The sequence below is a fragment of the Gymnoscopelus braueri genome (genome assembly GCF_963280865.1).
Source record: "Gymnoscopelus braueri genome assembly, chromosome: 8".
Classification (NCBI taxonomy): Eukaryota; Metazoa; Chordata; class Actinopteri; order Myctophiformes; family Myctophidae; genus Gymnoscopelus; species Gymnoscopelus braueri.
In genome coordinates, this window is record NC_137609.1 from 55511091 (window position 1) to 55536417 (window position 25327).

A 25327-nucleotide genomic window follows, 5' to 3' on the forward strand; every position below is an offset into this window, starting at 1 on the left:
TGAGGCCGAGGAAGAAAAGCCTGTATGCTCCCTTAAGCCCCGTAACATATTGTGTTACCGCTTCAAAAGGAAGACCTTCAACCCGTTTCCAACCTTGCATTCATCATCGTTTGTCCCCCTCGCTAATGCTCATTATAAGACGGGGCACCCTTTCTGTCCAACTCACTCACTGTGTCTTCAGAGCAGGGCTGTGGACAGGTTCAGATACCAGTGACATCATCGGTAGGCAGGTTTGGTCATTTCAAACGACGTATCCACAGGCTTCTATTTCAGCGTGCTAACTCTTCCAGGAAGAGAGAGGTTGTAGTTTCTATTAGCTTTGAATCCCCGTCGATGGGGCTAGCCAGAGATAGCCTGTAGATCGGCTATTTCTGACTAACGTTCCCCGCAGAATATGGATGCTGGGGTTCAAACGGTTAATATATAAATATACTCCATACTCTCTTACCCCGTAAACCAGCTCCCCAACCAACCATACCCTGTACACCATCTTCACCCCGTACACCATCTTCACCCTGTACACCATCTTCACCTTCACCCCGTACACCATCTTCACCCCGTACACCATCTTCACCCCGTACACCATCTTCACCCCGTACACCATCTTCACCCCGTACACCATCTTCACCTTCACCCCGTACCATCCTTAACCCATACACCATCCTTAACCAGTACACCATCCTTACCCTGTACACCATCCTTACCCTGTACACCATCCTTACCCTGTACACCATCCTTACCCCTGTACACCATCCTTACCCTGTACACCATCCTTACCCTGTACACCATCCTTACCCTGTACACCATCCTTACCCTGTACACCATCCTTACCCTGTACACCAGGTGCCAGTTTCATCACCTCACACTAAGTTCAAACTTAGCCTAGTTATAGCTTAACCTATTCAATCCGGGGACGCATCTCTGTCATTTTAGATTTCTTTGGCTATTCAAAAATAGCAGATATACAAGCTCATAGTGCGGCACTCGGTGCCGCACTATGAGCTTGTATATCTGGTATTTTTGAATACACAAATTAAGCCATAACTAGGCTAAGTTTGAACTTAGTGTGAGGTGATGCAACTGGCTCCCCAACCATCACCAGCTCCATCAACCATCCCGTACACCCAACCCCATCTCACCACAACACGCTGAAATAACACGGATTGACAATTCCGTAAATAGACGACTAGAAAAAACCCAAACGCCGTGCATAGGAGACCCCGAATCCCCTCCATTGACTTTGTAAAGTTTTGGACCATGACGGAGGCGCGCAGTCGCTTGGGCCGACTCAGCGCCGTCCGAGCTGTGTACCGATAGGCACAGAATGGTACATCATGTTGTGGGGACAGCTCTGCTTCCGGGTTGCAATCCTGTGTGTTATTTCACCGTAGGATTCGGGTCTCCTATGCACGGCTTTTGCGGCTTTTTTTGGGGTCTATTTACGGAATTGTCAATCTGTGTTATTTCACCATGTTGTGTGAGATCAGACTGGTACACCAGCTCCCCAACCAATCTTACCCCGTACACCATTCTTACCCCGTACACCATTCTTACCCCGTACACCATTCTTACCCCGTACACCAGCCTTACCCCGTACACCATCCTTACCCCGTACACCATCCTTACCCCGTACACCATTCTTACCCCGTACACCATTCTTACCCCCTACACCATCCTTACCCCGTACACCATTCTTACCCCCTACACCATTCTTACCCCCTACACCATTCTTACCCCCTACACCATCCTTACCCCGTACACCATTCTTACCCCGTACACCATTCTTACCCCCTACACCATTCTTACCCCCTACACCATTCTTACCCCCTACACCATTCTTACCCCCTACACCATCCTTACCCCGTACACCATTCTTACCCCGTACACCATTCTTACCCCGTACACCATTCTTACCCCCTACACCATTCTTACCCCCTACACCATTCTTACCCCCTACACCATCCTTACCCCGTACACCATTCTTACCCCGTACACCATTCTTACCCCCTACACCATTCTTACCCCATACACCATTCTTACCCTGTACACCATCCTTACCCCGTACACCATCCTTACCCCGTACACCATTCTTACCCTGTACACCATTCTTACCCCCTACACCATCCTTACCCCGTACACCATTCTTACCCCGTACACCATTCTTACCCCCTACACCATTCTTACCCCATACACCATTCTTACCCTGTACACCATCCTTACCCCGTACACCATCCTTACCCCGTACACCATTCTTACCCTGTACACCATTCTTACCCCATACACCATTCTTACCCTGTACACCATCCTTACCCCGTACACCATCCTTACCCCGTACACCATTCTTACCCTGTACACCATTCTTACCCCGTACACCATTCTTACCCTGTACACCATTCTTACCCCGTACACCATTCTTACCCTGTACACCATTCTTACCCCGTACACCCTTCTTACCCCGTACACCAGCTCCCCGACCATCCCGTTCCAGATCTTGGTCTCTGGGTCTCTGGCTCCGTACTTCCCGTCCGGTACGATGGAGATCTTGTAGCGGATGCCGATGTGTTTGGCGATCTCGGAGGCCAGGTCCACGCAGTACCCCTCGTACTGGTCGTTACCCTCGTACAGCTCCCAGTTCTTCTTCAGCATGACGTAGGGACCCTCCTACAGACACAGTGGTGGGACATTTTACATGAGTACCGAACAGAGCCTTAATTAGTATAATTGGTAAAGACCTGTGAAGCAAGTAAGGAAGAGGCCCGATTTCTTTCCATTATGGCTGCTGTGCATTAGAGCCTATATATGGGCGATGCAGGGCGGGGCTAACAGGAGCTGTTCCCCTGCAGGCTAGCGGCGGCGGCGGCTAGGTAATCAATCACTTGGATCTGAGGGAATGCTTAAACACAGTTTTTCAATTAGGAATTCTGCCGGGGATTTCTACGCATTCATATCTCCCAACAAATTACTTTTGGTCACGGAAAGGAAGCATGCGTGTGTGTGTGTGTGTGTGTGTGTGTGTGTGTGTGTGTGTGTGTGTGTGTGTGTGTGTGTGTGTGTGTGTGTGTGTGTATACAGAGACGTACGGGGGAGACATTCATCGTGGAAACTCCGCCTCCAGGCGAGAGCCATGCAGGTACATCGTTTGTCGTTGCGCGGAGGAAAAAAAACTTGTATCTCCATAGTGTCGACTTTTAACATTTGACATGTTTTTGTTTGTTTTTCAACTAGATGGCGCTGTTCCCCAACCTATGATCCACCATTTCAGGCTCAGTCACACAGAGATCTAGGAGATCACGTGATCACAAGATTAACTCCTCCGTTCACTTCCTGGTTAGAGTATTTGGGAAAACGACTGTATCTCACCTCCTGTGTGTTACTATGCATCTTTGACGAGACATGCTACACTCAGTGAATAGCAGCCATCAGGGGATCGATCATCATACTGGAGATAAATATTCTGTGACGAGTTGAAAAGGTAAGGAAAACGAGAAATCGCTGGACGTGGGTGATTTAACTGTTTTACTTTACCCTAACCCTAAACCTCCTATGTGTTACTATGCATTTTTGACGAGACATGCTATTTTCAACGGCATATCAGTGGTGGAAAAACTACTCAAATTGTTGACTTAAGTAAAAGTACCAATACTGCAATATAGAAATACTCCATTACAAGTAAAAGTCCACAATTCAAAATTTACTTGAGTAAAAGTGCAAAAGTGTACTTAAAGTACCAAAAGTAAAAGTACTAAAATATTTGAAAATAGCAGATCTACAAGCTCACAACGCGTTGCGATGCGTTGTGAGCTTGTCAGGGCCATTGAACACCCTTTACGTCTGTGTGTTGATAAAATAAATATTGAACCAATGAAAAGCATTCAAAAGCGCTTCTGACAAAACCAGCTAACTCCATTGGATCCTCAAACTTTCTGCTAAACCAGCTAAGCCCAGCAAAGGAGGGAGGAGTTAGCTGGTTTAGCTGACTCCAGGCTCCACCCCCTTTTGACCTCCAACCTCATTGTGAGCTTGGAGGTCCATTCAGCTGTTCTTATCAATGATGAACAAAACCTCCTAACTCAACTTTATGTTTTATTTTAGTCATTTCCTGAAAAATGAACATGTTGGAGTTAGCTGGTTTCTGCCGGACAGCAGAGAAATATTAAACCAATGAAACGTATTAGCTTGTAACGGACATTATAACCACATTGGATCCATTGGAACACAGGCTCTTTTCTTTATTTTTGGACATACAAGGTTTGAACGTGACAGCAGACGTACAGTAAATGAAGAAAAGCACACCGTGTGGATGTCTGGCTCAGCCGGCTGCTCTATTAATACACCATGTCACCACAGAGCAGAAACACAAGCACAACATTTATCAAGACCAGATGAACAAAGACACGTTTTAGCACATTTGAACAAAGACACGTTTTAGCAGCAAAGCCCTTTCAGATAAAACACTACTAACGCTAAATGAATTGTTGGTGTAAAATATTAACACTCTGGATTTGGCTATTGAGTGGTGTTTAATACATTAGAGAAAAATGAATACAAAATATATACGTATTTATGACAATGATTACTAAGGTAATACAACCATGTTTACAGTCTGGGCAAATCCCCATTGTAATCAATGGATTGGTAATTGTTCTGCATCCATCAGGGGTTCCATTAATACACTCTCAGAGTTACAGACCTGTAAGGGTCCATTTGGTTCCATTAGTACACTCTCAGAGTTACAGACCTGTAAGGGTCCATTTGGTTCCATGTGTACACTCTCAGAGTTACAGACCTGTAAGGGTCCATTTGGTTCCATGTGTACACTCTCAGAGTTACAGACCTGTAAGGGTCCATTTGGTTCCATGTGTACACTCTCAGAGTTACAGACCTGTAAGGGTCCATTTGGTTCCATGTGTACACTCTCAGAGTTACAGACCCGTAAGGGTCCATTTGGTTCCATTTGTACACTCTCAGAGTTACAGACCCGTAAGGGTCCATTTGGTTCCTAACTATCAATAATCTAGCTGGGGACCCATTGGACCCCACTTTGAGAACCACGGCGCTACAGTGATGTCCAGTGCAGGACTTCATGACTCAATGACAGATTCAGAATCAAACTTTATGGTCACATATCACATTAGTAATATGGGTGAAATGCTTAACTGTGCTTTAGGCCCATTAATGCAGTTAAAAGATGCATAGAGAATAGAAGTACAGTGAAGTGCATGTAATAACAAGTAACGAGTGTGCATGATCGTTTAAGATCTGTAAAGGAGAGTCCTATTAAAACATAAAACATGGATCAGTCTGTGCATTAAAACACAGATGAGTTCTAGTGCACAGTGGCCACCATTGTTGTTTTAGTCGACTAGAACTATGACGGAAAATGTTCGTCGTCATCCTTCTTTCACTGACGAAAACGAAATAAAAACGAAATAAAAACTAAGCTACGATGACTAAAACTAAGACTAACTATTATTGACAATTTAGTCAACAAATAAAACTAGACTACAATGTCAGTGAGGGATCTAGTGGAGAAGAGATCCAGTAGAACTAAAAGACAAGTCATTCTATGTCTGGTTGCGCTCGGGTGTTGCGCTCTGAAAATAGCAGATCTATGCGCTCTGAAAATAGCAGATCTACAAGCTCTGAAAATAGCAGATCTACAAGCTCTGAAAAGAGCAGATCTACAAGCTCACAACGCGTCGCAGCGCGACGCGTTGTGAGCTTGTAGATCGGCTATTTTCAGCATGCAACCAAGCGTAAAATCAGCCATTACGCCGCCATCAAGGCACCGCCAAAACACATTAATAGTCGACTAAATCAACTGTAGATTTAGTGTACTATCATTTTACATTTAGTCGACTAAACCTAGACAAAAACATTTCAGATGACTATAATATGACTAAAACTGAATACAAATGTGCTGTCAACATCATCACTAGTGGCCACAGGCTTAGCACATTTTCAGCAGTGTGATTGCTGCTGGATAAAAAAACGTTCAAGAGTCTGATGTATATCGTGTATCGTTTGCCTGGCCTTGGGTTCCGCAGCGGCTCTAACTAACAGACCATGGCTGGGCTGGAAAATGACAGTGTTTTGACAGAGAAAATAAGGGAGACACAGTTTTTCCCCAAACATCCATATCTCATTTCGGACTGAAACTGCATGACATTTACAGCTGATGGAAGAAGTGCGTGAGAGGCAATGTGATTTTGGAGAGAACCTTTCCAACACAATCTCACTCCCAGGTCATCATGTCATATTGACGTTGGGCGACAACCCTTCATGTCCCAGTGTGCTGCTGTATTCTGTTTCCTATTTGGTCGCGTGGAAAGAAGCGCTTGTTTTTGTTGCCTCAACGAGGCACAAATCCTTCCTCCTCCCGTCTCCACCCAATCAAAAGCCTCGCCTTCACCGGCAACAATGTCGCTCCCTGCGTGTTAACCTAAACGTGACGTTAACGGGGTCATGGCCAAGCGTCAGTATGTGGCTATTATGTTGACCTTTGGGATGACAGGGAATCAGGAAAGAGGAATCATTGGTATGACTGACCACACACGTGTACACCGTGTAAAGAAACTTTGTAAAGATACCGTGTAAAGGTTGATATGAGGAGGCGTATATACATGCACACATACTGTACGTTCATATTAAACATTTTTAAATAGCACATCTACACAGTTCACAACACATCGCTACGTGTTGTGAGCTTGCAGATCTGCTATTTTCACTCCTTTTTTCGCGACATGAAGCAGGGAGTTAATTTGAAGCGTGGAGATACGCATGCATATCACATTCACATCTCTCAGACACACACACACACACACACACACACACACACACACACACACACACACACACACACACACACACACACACACACACACACACACACACACGATTTGTGCTGTGAGGACAGATCTTTATTTTTCACACGGTTGCCGTGACATTTATAAACATCAGTACATTTCAGAGATGAGCATCATAAACAGAATATTAATGTGAGAGTTACTGTCTGTCTGTCTGTCTGTCTGTCTGTCTGTCTGTCATACTGTCTGTCTGTCTGTCTGTCATACTGTCTGTCTGTCTGTCTGTCTGTCTGTCTGTCTGTCATACTGTCTGTCATACTGTCTGTCTGTCTGTCTGTCTGTCTGTCTGTCTGTCATACAGTCTGTCTGTCTGTCTGTCCGTCCTTGATGGAATGTCATCACTATCGGTCCTTTGATTAATGTGACAATCAGATACTGCCATGACTCAATCCTTACAACAATAAAACACACACACACACACACACACACACACACACACACACACACACACACACACACACACACACACACACACACACACACACACACACACACACACACACACACACACACACACACACACACACACACACACACACACACACGCGTTTGTGTTTGGAGTGCATCAGGCAACCATCAGTTGTTTCCAATAAAACAGTCATAATAAAGTGAAAGACATCAACAGTGATAATAAACAGAATCTGTGCTCAGCAGCCATACTGGAATGCAATTGGGCCTCTTCCTTACTTCCCTCACAGGTTGTTACCAATGATACTAATGAAGGCTCTGTTCCATTCTGGTTGTTACAATGATACTAATGAAGGCTCTGTTCCATTCTGGTTGTTACAATGATACCAATCTGGGAACCCATCGCCAAAAAAAAAAGGAAAAGCGGCGCCCTCTGCTGTTTTTTACTCTTTCACTTGGCTCTGGGACGAGCTGAATGGAGCACCCGTGCGCAAGGAAACTGGGGTTTTGGTCTGCCTTCAGCGCTCCACTTCCGGTGGTGCGCTTATGTTTTCATTCCCACTAACAATATTTCTACACGGAACACTAACACCATTTCTCCCGAAGAACATGGATCGTTTTGGTTATAAACCCAGTTGTTTCTATGATGAAAGAGCAAGTTAAAATGTGAATATCTTTCCGTGGTTTTGTCTCCTCCGAGGACGCTATTGTTAAATGAGTTTCGGTTTGTTTTCAGTGGGAAGCAGAGCACAACCAGTAAATCCCGGCCACTACATTTGATTGGGTAAAGCGCGGCCTGCTTCCTGATCTGAAGGCACGCCCACGTGTAAGCTAACGCGCACACGTTCTGAGCGGGGCTCTCAACAGATTCAGTAGCGTAGCTCTGAATCTGCTCTTGAGAGATTACAATGACACTAATGAAGGCTCTGTTCCATTCTGGTTGTTACAATGATACTAATGAAGGCTCTGTTCCATTCTGGTCAAACAGAGTCAGGGTGTTGACTCACTGGAAACACTCTGCTACACCAGTGGGTCTCAAAGGGTGGTCCAGGGACGCTCATGGGTCCTTGAGGAGGTTCCAAATGGACCCTTAACACATTGAGTGCCAATCGCGTAGATCTACGCGAACCTACTTAATTGTGCAGCGTGCCAGTCACGTAGATTTACGCAAAGTGGTCTTTTTTTTGTTTTATTTTTACTCGCAGGTTCACATTTCATTGTAGGCCTCGTTCGCTACGACACATTTCATTGTAGCACCACCGGAAACGGAATTATCCGTATCCGGAGATTTTCGTTCTCATCCGCCTCCACTCTAAAGCGGAAACTAAATCTCCATTTTCTCGGTTGTTGTCTTTCTCCTCGCTGATCGCTGTTTAACATAAACCGCTGTAGCTTCAAGATGGCGGATCGCAGATCGAAACGGTCTTCGCTGAGCGTCACACAGATCCCCTGTGTGTTTGCAAACAGTTGAACGCGCGATTTTAACGGATTTAGCGATGTCTGTGGCGACGTGAAAAAAACAACAATAAATCGCCGGCACTGGTGAGTACATTATGATATTAACTCTGGCATGGAATGTGTTAACGGGTGTGTAACTCTGAGTGTACAAATACAACTAAAGGTCCTTGAAATATATATATTTGTTTAAGTTTGAAAACACTAAATGGAACAGAGCCTTCATTAGACTCATTGGTAACACCTGTGAAGTAAGTAAGGAAGAGGCCCAATATGGCTGCTGTGCAGAGAGAGAGCCTTTTGAGATCTGAGAGGACATTTTGTCCATTTTGTAGCCCATGGATCTTACTGTGTGTGATTTATGGACAATGACTAGCTGCCCGTCCGCCAAAACATCTCCTCAACACATGGCCAGGAACGCATCTGTGTCACCACTTAAACCATTACTTTTATACTTTTATTGCTCTGCTATTCAAAAATAGCAGAGCTACAAGCTCATAGCACGGCACAGAGTGCCACACCACTATGAGCTTGTAGATCTTCTGTGCAAATATTTGAATATATATATATATATATATATATATATATATATATATATATATATATATATATATATATATATATATATATATATATATATATATATATATTATTATTATTATTTTTTTTAAGGGAACATTTGCAACTCAAATCTTTGCTTCTGGGGGTCCTGGAACAAAAATAGTTTGAGATGGGGGTCAGCGGCCAAATACATATCATTTTGGGGGTCCTTGACATGAACATTTTTGAGAACCACTGCTGTATACCAACATACGTTTTTCAGAAAAAAAATAGGATTTAAGAAGACATTTGTAGAATCCCACTGAAACAAAGATTTTAGTTAAACAAATGTTTGCTTTAAACATATATATTCTCAAGATGTTTCAAAAATATCAGATCTACAAGCTCATAGCGCGGCACTCGGTGCCGCGCTATGAGCTTGTAGATCTGATATTTTTGAATAGCCAAATAAATCTTAAAATGTCACTCTATGTTGTTGCCGTCAGGGGGTATTTCTGGTGTATGTGAATTAATTGAGCGGTATAGACACGGTGTGGAAAGTTCCTCTCATTCGTTACGTTGTATCTTGTCAGCATCCGCAGGCTGAAGCCTTTTAGTCGATGCGACTCTCCCACAGAAATACTACTTTTCCACACTTTGAAGAAAAGTCTTGGCAGCGGGGAAGGAAATCTCACACAACCAGCCCGCCTGTCTGCAAGCCAACAACAACTATTTATTATCGCTGACTGTCGGGTCGGAAAGCTTGTATCTCCGTTATGTCAACGTTTTAAGTTACATTTTCTGTAAATTGCAAAAAATGTGTCGCAGAAAAGTAGCAAAAAAGTGTGTCCGTGTGTTTCATAAATATAGAACCAATGAACAGTATCACACACACACACACACACACACACACACACACACACACACACACACACACACACACACACACACACACACACACACACACACACACACACACACACACAATAATACATAAATAAAATAGCGTTCTTCGTGTGAGTGGCAAACTGTGTTGTTGTTGTTGGTAGTTTGATAGCTTATTATTTACAGTATTTACTTGTTCAATACTTACTAAAAACAAATGGTATATAGCCTAAACCCTAAAGTGACACAGATGCCGGATTGAATGGGTTAAACAAACTAAATAACAAACATCTCCGCTATGACTCACATCCAGGCATCAAGATTCAAACACAGATATCAGGATCAGTTATAAATGTGGATATAAAACACACTGCTGTTAAGCTTTCTGTAGAGAGATTACACAGCTGGCCCTAAGGGGAATATTATATTGTCTGTCGGGTAGAAACCTCATATCGTCACCTTGATAAACTAATGGCCTAAGTCATTGTTTTAAGTTTTTCAGAAAAAAAAAAAAAACTGATCCAAAACAAAGCTAAATGATATTTCTTAATCATTTCACCCAAAACGTTTATAACAAATTATGACTATTTAAAAAAAAAATAACACTGTCTGCCAGTTATGTAACATAAGAGATCTAAATAGGTTTAAATAGGATTAAACCTGACTTAGGCCAAACGATTGACTGATTTAGACATTTTTTTGCCTTTTTTTTTGTTGCCTAAGTCACAAAACCATGTGACTTAGGCCCCAAAAAAAAGCCTATTTTGGCTTAAGTCACACTAGGGAGTCAGGCCATTCTACTAAAAGGGGAGGGAACAGCATGATCCTTTTCAATTAGGAGATTTTACCAGAGGTGGCCAGTGCATTGAGGAGCTGACTTAGGCAAACATATAATTTCCCTCAAAGGCCTTTAGTTTAGTAAGGTGACAAAAAGTAGCAGATCTAGTAAGCATGACAGGCTTACAGTCAGAACAATAACTCAGCCCACAAGTTATTATTCTTTAAGTCACTGTTTCTCACGCCACATTCAAGCGGTCTGCATCAATCACCGCTTCAACAACACATGACCATTACATCCTGTCTGTAACGGCATCACTCAAAGGACGCACCACGTGCGCGCGCACACACACACACACACACACACACACACACACACACACACACACACACACACACACACACACACACACACACACACACACACACACACACACACACACACACACACACACACACACACACACACACACACACACACACACAGGCTTCAGAGTGTGGGCTTGTTCGTAAGCTACACAGTAAAAATCCTCAGTGTTCAATGTATCCATTTGTATCTTGGAAGGTTCTTCTGAGTTCAATAAAAAGGGATTTATGGCTCAATAATAATAATAATAATAATAATAATAATAATAATAATAATAATAATAAATGTTATTTGTAATGCACTTTATATTTGAAGCAAACATCAAAGTGCTACAGGTTAAAAACTAAAAAGAAATAAGAAAACAACAATAATAATAAAACAGTGAAATGAATAAACTTCAAATCAAGTCAGCAGAACACAGTAGAAGTTAAAAAAGATAAAACAACTACATCTCTATCTAGGCAAATGCCTTGTTAAAAAGGAAGGTTTTTAGGCCCTTTTTAAAAGTGTCAATGGACTGTGGTGCTCTCAGATGGTCCGGGAGGGCATTCCACAGTGGAGGAGCTGCTGAGCAGAAGGCCCGATCCCCCATGGTGCAGAGATGTGTTGTGCGGGGGGGGGGGGGGGGGCTCCAGTGCGTTTGAGTTTCTGGAGCGGAGTGAGCGGGTGGAGCGGGTGGAGTTCGGGGGTTTGAGGAGTTCCTTTAGGTAGGAGGGGGGGGCATTGCTGTAGATGGTCTGATGTGTGAGGAGGGAGACCTTGTACTCCATCCTGACGGAGATGGGAAGCCAGTGTAGTGAATAATAATAATAATAATAATAATAATAATAATAATAATAATAATAATAATAATAATAATGTGTCCATCCATCCATCCACTTAAATAAGTGTGTTTGTCACTCTGTTGTCATTGTCCTCTTCAGGGGGTTCATGTTTTATCTTAGGGTTTGTATATCTTCATTTATATGGTTAGGGTTTGTATATCTTCATTTATAGGGTTAGGGTTTGTGTATCTTCATTTATAGGGTTAGGGTTTGTGTATCTTCATTTATAGGACAGTTTAGTCTGACAGGAAAAGGGGAGAGAGATGCAGCAAAGGCTTCGGGACTCGAACCCGCAACACGCCGTCAGTCAGGCTACATTGAGCCTGGACCGCTACGCCAGCCGTCCAGGGTAAAGGGGTTCATGGGGTTCATTGTCCTCTTCAGGTTCACTTCCATCAGGAGGGGCTCCGTCTCTCCTTCACTTCACAGGGCTGTCCTCTCTCTCTCTCTCTCTCTCTCCATCTCTCCATCTCTCCTTTTCACAGGGCTCTCTCTCTCTCCTCTCGGTTATGGGGGTCTCTCTCTCTCCTCTTTCACGGGGGGCTCTCTCTCTCTCTCCTGTCGGTTACGGTGGTCTCTCGCTCCCTCCTCTCTTTCACGGGGGTCTCTCTCTCTCTCTCCTGTCGGTTACGGGGGTCTCTCTCTCTCTCTCTCTCTCTCTCTCCTGTGTCAGAGCTGTGTTTAGGGCCTCATGGTGGCTGGTACTGTAGACAGGATGTGGCCCCTCCCCCTACGGCCCCCCTCCTCCTCATTTCCTGCCGGTTGGCCTGGCCTGGCTGTCAGTTTCTTAAAATGGGGTTCCTCATCAGGGGCTGAAAAGAGGGAGGAGTTGAGCTGAGAGATGATGAGCCTCCATTTCCTTCTCTTCCTTCTCTTCCTTCTCTTCCTTCCTTTCCTCTTCACTCTCTGTCTAAGGTTAAAGGTCAGTCTGTCGCTCCACTATGACTGCGTGTCTTAAAGGGACTTTTCGCAGATTTTGCATCAAACCCCTATTTGTATCTAGGTCTAGGACCCATAAACATGATCCTGGTGTGTTTTTTGTGTTTTATCTGTATTTTTAGATTTGTATCCATATCCTCAGAGACTATGAGTCATTTGACTCATAGTCTCTTTATCTCACCTTATTTCCTGACTACAATGTAGACCACACCCCCACGCAGCCTCCCCTCCCCACAAGGAAGGGCAGTGCCCCAAAGCATTATGGTCATTGTAGTAATGCAGCAGTCCAGTCAAACCCCAGTCAAACACACAGACTTCTACATTGTTCTGGCCATAGGGTGCAAATTTCAAATTGTGCTACTGTTATCTACCACAAATATTACTAACATTGAGTGACTGTAAGTTCTTCCAGGGGTGAAATTCTCCTTTAACCACAGTGACCTTGCGTCACTTTGTTGTTATAGGCAAACTTTTGAAAATAAAACAATTCCATAGATTAAAAAGAAAAACAATCAGGAAAACAACAAAAATAAATAATGTAAAATGTAAAAAATGTAAAAAATGTAAAAAACAATCAAAATAATTTCCAAAACAGTGAAAATAGCTGACCATTGCTACTGTTTGCGGAAATATGTCTTAATTGACATTGAGACACACTGCCCTCCCTGCCTCAGTAGCCCACTGACAACACATGCTAAATGTACCATTATGTATGTCAACTGCATTGTTTTGATTGTCGTCAAAAATTATCATTTTTTGAGCGACGTAATGGCTGATGTTTTTTCAGGGCAATGTGTGTGCGTCTGTGTGTGTGTGTTTGTGTGTGCGTTTGTGTGTGCGTTTGTGTATGTGTGTGTGTGTGTGTGTGTGTGTGTGTGTGTGTGTGTGTGCGTGTGTATGTGTGTGTGTGTGTATCTTACCATGATGGTGGTCACCACCACGGTCCGGTTCTCGATAGCGGCGGTGTCGTTAGGAAGCAGAGGACTGTCCTGGATCAGAACCAGTTTGTCTGCATCGTTCCAGTAGCCGATCTGCAAGGTCACAAAGGTCATATGCATTACAAACACACACACACACACACACACACACACACACACACACACACACACACACACATCTACCTGAGTGTTACATTAACCACTTAAACACTCTAGTCCATGGGTCCTCCACAGGGGGTCCTCAGAGTTACTAGGGCGGGGGGGGGGGGGTTTAAGTGATTAATGTGTGTACTCAAGTAGTGTGCTTAGGTACATGTACTCAAGTAGTGTACTCAGGTAGTGTACTCAGGTAGTGTACTCAGGTAGAATACTCAGGTAGTGTACTCAAGTACATGTACTCAGGTTGTGTACTCAAGTAGTGTGCTTAAGTACATGTACTCAAGTAGTGTACATAAGTACATGTACTCAGGTAGTGTACTTAAGTACATGTACTCAGGTAGTGTACTCAAGTAGTGTGCTTAAGTACATGTACTCAAGTAGTGTACATAAGTACATGTACTCAGGTAGTGTACTTAAGTACATGTACTCATGTAGTGTGCTTAAAGTAGTGTACATGTACTTGTCCTGGATCAGAGCCAACTTGTCTACATGGTTCCAGTAGACGATTTGCAGGCACAAGGTCAGAACACATTATACACACCGTCAACGTGAGTGTGCATAGTAATGAGTGTGTGTGTGTGTGTGTGCGTGCGTGCGTGCATGCGTATTTGTGCGTGTGCGCTGGTGTAAATAAAATAAGTGTACTTTAAGGGCGTTTGACTTGTACTCTGATACATCTCAGAGGAACATTAGTTATCAGTCTCAACATTAAAGCCATGAACACATTAACACATTACTAATAACAATCCAATAAGATGATTGTGAAATGGACCATTCTGCCTACTGAGTACTGAGTACTGGGTATGTAACGTTTCCCTCAACTCACCACACGATTCGAATGACGATATTAGGTTCACAATATTATTTCTCTTACACAAATCCAGTATTTTTTTCTCCTTTAAAAAAAATAATAATACTGTGTTTTCTCTTATTCTCTTTTCAACACAGTGGCAAATGACTGAACGCTCTTTTTTTTTTATCAATTCTCTTACAAAGATCCTCTTCTTTTTTACACGCCCTCTGCTGTTTGCATCACAATGTTTTTTTTTATTAAGTCGATTTAAATTGTCACCAGTTTCTATCGATTTTAATCGATTTAGGATAAATCGTCACATGCCTACTGAGTACTGAGTACTTTCACTTTCATGACAATGCTTTCTGTAATACAATCCTTGATTCTGATGGTTTCCGTTTAGTAGACATACTAAAACAGACTATAATCTACTCCTTAGATCAGGTTATATCAATCACAGGTGTTATTTATTGGTTTCAACAGTGATCCAGGGTATCTGTGCGTGCGTGCGTGCGTGCGTGCGTGCGTGCGTGCGTGCGTGCGTGCGTGCGTGCGTGCGTGCGTGCGTGCGTGCGTGCGTGTGCGCGTGCGTGCGTGTGCGTGTGCGTGCGTGCGTGTGTGTGCGCGTGCGTGCGTGTGTGTGCGCGTGCGTGCGTGTGTGTGCGCGTGCGTGCGTGCGTCCTCATATTAATACAGTAAGTGCTTGTCGTGCAGAGGGCTCAGAGGGCGAGTCCCTGACACTCTGCTCTGGATGGTTGTTGTCTGTGAAGATTTAGGATCTACAGTAAATATAACAGACCTACTGCAGTACATAAAGGTTATAGATCTATAGTAAATATAACAGACCTACTGACAGTACATAGACAGTACATAAAGGTTATAAATCTACAGTAAATATAACAGACCTACTGCAGTATATAAAGGTTTAGGATCCACACACGTGAGAGTGTAAATATAATAGACCTACTGTAGTACATTAAGGTATCAAAGCATGTTAATGGAGGCTGTACATTACAGTAGATAAAAGAGGACGTCCATTAAATGATGCTAATGGCCGTGATGGTATTTCAGATGTCTGTTTACCAGAGGCGTCTCCATGGAGATGATGACGATGATGATGATGATGATGATGCTCCTCACCTGACCAGTGGAACCAGATGGAGCCCTAATGGTCTGGAGTTGAACCCTAATGGTCTGGAGTTGAACCCTAATGGTCTGGAGTTGAACCCTAATGGTCTGGACTTGAACCCTAATGGTCTGGAGTTGAACCCTAACGGTCTGGAGTTGAGCCCTAATGGTCTGGAGTTGAACCCTAACGGTCTGGAGTTGAACCCTAATGGTCTGGAGTTGAGCCCTAATGGTCTGGAGTTGAACCCTAATGGTCTGGAGTTGAGCCCTAATGGTCTGGAGTTGAACCCTAATGGTCTGGAGTTGAGCCCTAATGGTCTGGAGTTGAACCCTAATGGTCTGGAGTTGAACCCTAATGGTCTGGAGTTGAGCCCTAATGGTCTGGAGTTGAACCCTAATGGTCTGGAGTTGAACCCTAATGGTCTGGAGTTGAACCCTAATGGTCTGGAGTTGAACCCTAATGGTCTGGAGTTGAACCCTAATGGTCTGGAGTTGAACCCTAATGGTCACTAGTATAGAGCCCTGAGGGACTCCGGTGGTCAACATATAGAGGTTTAAGTTAACTTTGGAGATAAAAGTTCATTGGTTATTGTTCCATAAGCCTCATCAGTCTGGATCGCCGGAACGTCCGTCATGTTTTTAGGCTCCTGGAGCGATAACTAAATGAGTTTTACTTCTCCTCCACGTTATGATTTATTGAACAGTGTATTTTTGGGACAACGCAGTGGAGTGGCCAGAGCACGGTGGTCCAGTACAGCTATTCAGCGAGGGTCTCTGATGAGTTAAAAAAAAACAGATCTCCTCTTTCCCAGCCATCATTGGAAATAATCAATACCATTCTTTATCCACGATGACTTTTATGTAATGGCTAAAATACTTTGTTATTATATTAACTCTTTGACTGCCAGAGTATTTTCATAAAGTGCTCCCCCAGTGCCAGCGATTTTCGTGTTTCTTTGTTTTGTTATTTTGTTATTTAATTTTCATATAGTTTGTGTAGCTGCGGTTTTGAACACATACGATGGTTCCACCACTAGAGAGCAGCAAATAGACACTTTCATCAGCTCGCTGACTCGCTGCCCCCCCCCCCCAAACAGGCCCAAACAGTGAAATACGTCAAACCGGATGTGACGTGTTCTCAGATTCTCCGATTGGAAAGATTTACGATGTGATACACGACGGCGATGACTGTTCGTCACCCAGACTATAGATTATAGAAGTGGACCTCTCCGTTCGTTTATTATACCGTGTGAAAAACCGTGTGTTTCCCTATTCTGGCCGAAAATGACCAGGGAAAAAAATGAAAACCGGAAACGGAATCTGCGTGACAAAACCGGATGCAAGTGTGGCTGAAGTAAGTGGAACTCGAATCCTAGAGTGAAACATTGCAGAATAGCGCGATCAGAGATTAAACAATGAACGCGCGTCCAACGCGTCCAACGCGTCGACAGCCAACTGGACAAACTAGCAATTGACGCGTTATCGAGTCAACCACAGTCAAAGAGTTAATTAATTATCTTCTGGGAACTTTTAAGCAAGTTTTGCGTTTGGGCGACAGAGAGCTTTGGCGACCCTCAGCGACTGCTTTGCCAGGATAGCATCCAGATAATAAACCTTCCTCACACTGAGTAAACACCTCATCTACAGTCTTTGGCCACTTCTATGCATTTATATGTAAGATTTAATAAAGACACCTTTTTCACATTCCAGTTTAACTGCTGATTTGACCTTTTCTTTATTCTTTTTTCAAGCCAGTTACACAACACTGCGGTGCATTCAGATGCAAGTTCCAAACTTGCCTCACAAAAATTGTGTCATTAAAGCCACGATCCGTAACGTGTATGTCCTGTCCGGGATTTGAACCCGGCACGAGGGACCAAATTACTGGCCTGGCATTGCCACAGACCGATGACGTGGATTCACTCACACGTTCCTCCACTATGCGCCGAAGTCCAGACTGATACCGTGGAAGAACGTGTGAGTGAATCCACATCGTCCGTCAAGCAATGCCAGGCTACCAAATGACTACCGTCTCAGTCCGAGACGCAATCCCCGCTTGGCACGTCATGTACGTATCTATCTGCTATATCTGCAGCAATTATGTTTATACATACAGTAGCATTTTAGCTGCCTCGTACAGTACCATTGACATTTCTTTCATGTCTGACCTACTTATGTATATATTTATCTGCAGTGATATCAGGAAAATAATGATGTATATCTGACAGGATTCTTCCTTCGCTTTCCTGATTAACTCCAGATGCTGGAGCCTGTGTGAAACATGTCACACCTGTGAACCTGTGATGTGACAATGAAGATGACGTTTATGTTTGGTGTGCGTTCCTTTAGCACGGTGATCAAACGTTCCTGTACATACTGTAGACACATCTGGTGTAGTATTACAACAGTAGAACAGAAGAAGAAAGAAGGACAGCGCAGTACTTAAAAAAGTTTTAGTACTACTGTGCATTTCTGTATACTACTGGATATGAAATCTTTACTTTTGAATGCTTAAGTATGTTTAAAAGCATGCTACTGTGAATACTCAAGTATTTTTAAAAGCATGTACCCCAGTACTGTACAACTTTCACTTGTCGTTGTTGTAATATTTGACCAGAAGTATCTATACTTTGACTCAAGTACTGGACCAGAAGTATCTATACTTTGACTCAAGCACTGGACTGTATTACTAAAGGATAAAAAAAAAGATCACAAAAAAGCCAACTAAATGGCTTCCTTTCTGTGTAACAGATCCCATGCGGTGCAGGTATATGAATAGGGCTGGCAGGTTAAGACAGCGTGGAGCTTATGTCCTCAGACAGCAGCCATAAGTCAGCACGGCGAGCGAGCCAGGACACCGGGGGAAGGCTTCAGCGCACCGGCGGCTGGCTGCCAGCTGGCCTCCTGATTGGCCCGTTCAGAGCCAGGAGCAAGACAAAGAGGAAGCCAAGGCAAAGGAAGTGGAAGAGCTGTGGAAAACGCTTAATTTATACCCGCGAGGCGGGAGGTGTCGAGCGCAGGAAAACCAGCCGACGTACGAGCTCACAGCGCGCCGCGAAGCGTCGCGCTGTGAGCTTGTACGTCGGCTGATTTTGGTGCGCGATACCGGTGCAGGACGAAGTATAAACCAGGCTTAACTCCGGGATTTCGGGATGATTGATGACCACGTGGGGCGCAAGACCCCCCTACCACACACACACACGCACACACACACACACACACACACACAAACACACACACACACACACACACACACACACACACACACACACACACACACACACACACACACACACACACAGTTTCTCCGTGCGGTGCCCTGACAGGACCCCTGGTGTGATTCGCTACAAGGCCAAAAAGCATCCGGCTGATTGATGGCCTACCCCCCCTCTCTCTCCATTTACCCCCCACCTCTCTCCCCACGGCACTCTATTTCATCCCCTCGCTCTCCATCACTCTCTGTCCTCTCTCTCTCCATCACTCTCTTATCTCTCTCTCTCATGTGTTCAGTTAGTTGGCAGACTTCCTGTGGGTCCTTGGGTCTTGGTAGGAGGGAGGGGCCAGCGTTGGCTCATGTGATGTCATAACGTCATCCTCCCCTCATCTCTACCCCACTGTATGACTCCTCCCCTCACCTCTACCCCACTGTATGACTCCTCCCCTCATCTCTACCCCACTGTATGACTCCTCCCCTCACCTCTACCCCACTGTATGACTCCTCCCCTCATCTCTACCCCACTGTATGACTCCTCCCCTCATCTCTACCCCACTGTATGACTCCTCCCCTCATCTCTACCCCACTGTGTGACTCCTCCCCTCATCTCTACCCCACTGTATGACTCCTCCCCTCACCTCAACCCCACTGTATGACTCCTCCCCTCATCTCTACCCCACTGTATGACTCCTCCCCTCATCTCTACCCCACTGTGTGACTCCTCCCCTCATCTCTACCCCACTGTATGACTCCTCCCCTCACCTCAACCCCACTGTATGACTCCTCCCCTCATCTCTACCCCACTGTATGACTCCTCCCCTCATCTCTGCCTCACTGTATGACTCCTCCCCTCATCTCTACCCCACTGTATGACTCCTCCCCTGATCTCTACCCCACTGTATGACTCCTCCCCTCATCTCTACCCCACTGTATGACTCCTCCCCTCACCTCTACCCCACTGTATGACTCCTCCCCTCATCTCTACCCCACTGTATGACTCCTCCCCTCATCTCTACCCCACTGTATGACTCCCCCCTCATCTCTACCCCACTGTATGACTCCTCCCCTCATCTCTACCCCACTGTATGACTCCCCCCCTCATCTCTACCCCACTGTATGACTCCCCCCCTCATCTCTACCCCACTGTATGACTCCTCCCCTCATCTCTACCCCACTGTATGACTCCTCCCCTCATCTCTACCCCACTGTATGACTCCTCCCCTCATCTCTACCCCACTGTATGACTCCTCCCCTCACCTCTACCCCACTGTATGACTCCTCCCCTCATCTCTACCCCACTGTATGACTCCTCCCCTCACCTCTACCCCACTGTATGAGTCCCCCCCCTCATCTCTACCCCACTGTATGACTCCTCCCCTCATCTCTACCCCACTGTATGACTCCTCCCCTCATCTCTACCCCACTGTATGACTCCTCCCCTCATCTCTACCCCACTGTATGACTCCTCCCCTCATCTCTACCCCACTGTATGACTCCCCCCCTCATCTCTACCTCACTGTATGACTCCTCCCCTCATCTGTACCCCACTGTATGACTCCTCCCCTCATCTCTACCCCACTGTATGACTCCTCCCCTCATCTCTACCCCACTGTATGACTCCTCCCCTCACCTATACCCCACTGTATGACTCCTCCCTCATCTCTACCCCACTGTATGACTCCTCCCCTCATCTCTACCCCACTGTATGACTCCTCCCCTCACCTCTACCCCACTGTATGACTCCTCCCCTCATCTATGCCCCACTGTATGACTCCTCCCCTCACCTCTACCCCACTGTATGACTCCTCCCCTCATCTCTACCCCACTGTATGACTCCTCCCCTCATCTCTACCCCACTGTATGACTCCTCCCCTCATCTCTACCCCACTGTATGACTCATCCCCTCACCTCTACCCCACTGTATGACTCCTCCCCTCACCTCTACCCCACTGTGTGACTCCTCCCCTCATCTCTACCCACTGTATGACTCCTCCCCTCATCTCTACCCCACTGTATGACTCCTCCCCTCACCTCTACCCACTGTATGACTCCTCCCCTCATCTCTACCCCACTGTATGACTCCTCCCCTCATCTCTACCCCACTGTATGACTCCTCCCCTCATCTCTACCCCACTGTATGACTCCTCCCCTCACCTCTACCCCACTGTATGACTCCTCCCCTCATCTCTACCCCACTGTATGACTCCTCCCCTCACCTCTACCCCACTGTATGACTCCTCCCCTCACCTCTACCCCACTGTGTGACTCCTCCCCTCATCTCTACCCACTGTATGACTCCTCCCCTCATCTCTACCCCACTGTGTGACTCCTCCCCTCACCTCTACCCCACTGTGTGACTCCTCCCCTCACCTCTACCCCACTGTATGACTCCTCCCCTCATCTCTACCCCACTGTATGACTCCTCCCCTCACCTCTACCCCACTGTATGACTCCTCCCCTCACCTCTACCCCACTGTGTGACTCCTCCCCTCATCTCTACCCACTGTATGACTCCTCCCCTCACCTCTACCCCACTGTATGACTCCTCCCCTCATCTCTACCCCACTGTATGACTCCTCCCCTCACCTCTACCCCACTGTATGACTCCTCCCCTCACCTCTACCCCACTGTGTGACTCCTCCCCTCATCTCTACCCACTGTATGACTCCTCCCCTCATCTCTACCCCACTGTATGACTCCTCCCCTCACCTCTACCCACTGTATGACTCCTCCCCTCATCTCTACCCCACTGTATGACTCCTCCCCTCATCTCTACCCCACTGTATGACTCCTCCCCTCACCTCTACCCCACTGTATGACTCCTCCCCTCATCTATGCCCCACTGTATGACTCCTCCCCTCACCTCTACCCCACTGTATGACTCCTCCCCTCATCTCTACCCCACTGTATGACTCCTCCCCTCATCTCTACCCCACTGTATGACTCCTCCCCTCATCTCTACCCCACTGTATGACTCCTCCCCTCACCTCTACCCCACTGTATGACTCCTCCCCTCACCTCTACCCCACTGTGTGACTCCTCCCCTCATCTCTACCCACTGTATGACTCCTCCCCTCATCTCTACCCCACTGTATGACTCCTCCCCTCACCTCTACCCACTGTATGACTCCTCCCCTCATCTCTACCCCACTGTATGACTCCTCCCCTCACCTCTACCCCACTGTATGACTCCTCCCCTCATCTCTACCCCACTGTATGACTCCTCCCCTCACCTCTACCCCACTGTATGACTCCTCCCCTCACCTCTACCCCACTGTGTGACTCCTCCCCTCATCTCTACCCACTGTATGACTCCTCCCCTCATCTCTACCCCACTGTGTGACTCCTCCCCTCACCTCTACCCCACTGTGTGACTCCTCCCCTCACCTCTACCCCACTGTATGACTCCTCCCCTCATCTCTACCCCACTGTATGACTCCTCCCCTCACCTCTACCCCACTGTATGACTCCTCCCCTCACCTCTACCCCACTGTGTGACTCCTCCCCTCATCTCTACCCACTGTATGACTCCTCCCCTCATCTCTACCCCACTGTATGACTCCTCCCCTCACCTCTACCCACTGTATGACTCCTCCCCTCATCTCTACCCCACTGTATGACTCCTCCCCTCACCTCTACCCACTGTATGACTCCTCCCCTCATCTCTACCCCACTGTATGACTCCTCCCCTCATCTCTACCCCACTGTATGACTCCTCCCCTCATCTCTACCCCACTGTATGACTCCTCCCCTCATCTCTACCCCACTGTGTGACTCCTCCCCTCATCTCTACCCACTGTATGACTCCTCCCCTCATCTCTACCCCACTGTGTGACTCCTCCCCTCACCTCTACCCCACTGTGTGACTCCTCCCCTCACCTCTACCCCACTGTATGACTCCTCCCCTCATCTCTACCCCACTGTATGACTCCTCCCCTCACCTCTACCCCACTGTATGACTCCTCCCCTCACCTCTACCCCACTGTGTGACTCCTCCCCTCATCTCTACCCACTGTATGACTCCTCCCCTCACCTCTACCCCACTGTATGACTCCTCCCCTCATCTCTACCCCACTGTATGACTCCTCCCCTCACCTCTACCCCACTGTATGACTCCTCCCCTCACCTCTACCCCACTGTGTGACTCCTCCCCTCATCTCTACCCACTGTATGACTCCTCCCCTCATCTCTACCCCACTGTATGACTCCTCCCCTCACCTCTACCCACTGTATGACTCCTCCCCTCATCTCTACCCCACTGTATGACTCCTCCCCTCATCTCTACCCCACTGTATGACTCCTCCCCTCACCTCTACCCCACTGTATGACTCCTCCCCTCATCTATGCCCCACTGTATGACTCCTCCCCTCACCTCTACCCCACTGTATGACTCCTCCCCTCATCTCTACCCCACTGTATGACTCCTCCCCTCATCTCTACCCCACTGTATGACTCCTCCCCTCATCTCTACCCCACTGTATGACTCCTCCCCTCACCTCTACCCCACTGTATGACTCCTCCCCTCACCTCTACCCCACTGTGTGACTCCTCCCCTCATCTCTACCCACTGTATGACTCCTCCCCTCATCTCTACCCCACTGTATGACTCCTCCCCTCACCTCTACCCACTGTATGACTCCTCCCCTCATCTCTACCCCACTGTATGACTCCTCCCCTCACCTCTACCCCACTGTATGACTCCTCCCCTCATCTCTACCCCACTGTATGACTCCTCCCCTCACCTCTACCCCACTGTATGACTCCTCCCCTCACCTCTACCCCACTGTGTGACTCCTCCCCTCATCTCTACCCACTGTATGACTCCTCCCCTCATCTCTACCCCACTGTGTGACTCCTCCCCTCACCTCTACCCCACTGTGTGACTCCTCCCCTCACCTCTACCCCACTGTATGACTCCTCCCCTCATCTCTACCCCACTGTATGACTCCTCCCCTCACCTCTACCCCACTGTATGACTCCTCCCCTCACCTCTACCCCACTGTGTGACTCCTCCCCTCATCTCTACCCACTGTATGACTCCTCCCCTCATCTCTACCCCACTGTATGACTCCTCCCCTCACCTCTACCCACTGTATGACTCCTCCCCTCATCTCTACCCCACTGTATGACTCCTCCCCTCATCTCTACCCCACTGTATGACTCCTCCCCTCATCTCTACCCCACTGTATGACTCCTCCCCTCATCTCTACCCCACTGTATGACTCCTCCCCTCATCTCTACCCCACTGTATGACTCCTCCCCTCATCTCTACCCCACTGTATGACTCCCCCCCTCATCTCTACCTCACTGTATGACTCCTCCCCTCATCTGTACCCCACTGTATGACTCCTCCCCTCATCTCTACCCCACTGTATGACTCCTCCCCTCATCTCTACCCCACTGTATGACTCCTCCCCTCACCTATACCCCACTGTATGACTCCTCCCTCATCTCTACCCCACTGTATGACTCCTCCCCTCATCTCTACCCCACTGTATGACTCCTCCCCTCACCTCTACCCCACTGTATGACTCCTCCCCTCATCTATGCCCCACTGTATGACTCCTCCCCTCACCTCTACCCCACTGTATGACTCCTCCCCTCATCTCTACCCCACTGTATGACTCCTCCCCTCATCTCTACCCCACTGTATGACTCCTCCCCTCATCTCTACCCCACTGTATGACTCCTCCCCTCACCTCTACCCCACTGTATGACTCCTCCCCTCACCTCTACCCCACTGTGTGACTCCTCCCCTCATCTCTACCCACTGTATGACTCCTCCCCTCATCTCTACCCCACTGTATGACTCCTCCCCTCACCTCTACCCACTGTATGACTCCTCCCCTCATCTCTACCCCACTGTATGACTCCTCCCCTCATCTCTACCCCACTGTATGACTCCTCCCCTCATCTCTACCCCACTGTATGACTCCTCCCCTCACCTCTACCCCACTGTATGACTCCTCCCCTCATCTCTACCCCACTGTATGACTCCTCCCCTCACCTCTACCCCACTGTGTGACTCCTCCCC

General features: G+C 46.7%; 1 protein-coding gene across 1 annotated transcript in view; it reads right to left on the minus strand.

Moving 5' to 3' along the window:
- Positions 1-25327, minus strand: part of LOC308090970 (glutamate receptor 4) — a gene marked incomplete at both ends in the record, with an annotated part of 92959 nt that overhangs the window by 48547 nt on the left and 19085 nt on the right. The window contains 2 exons of the mRNA XM_080436242.1: positions 2455-2661; positions 13982-14092. Coding sequence (XP_080292368.1) covers positions 2455-2661; positions 13982-14092 — 318 coding nt within the window. The remainder of the gene's footprint in view (positions 1-2454; positions 2662-13981; positions 14093-25327) is intronic.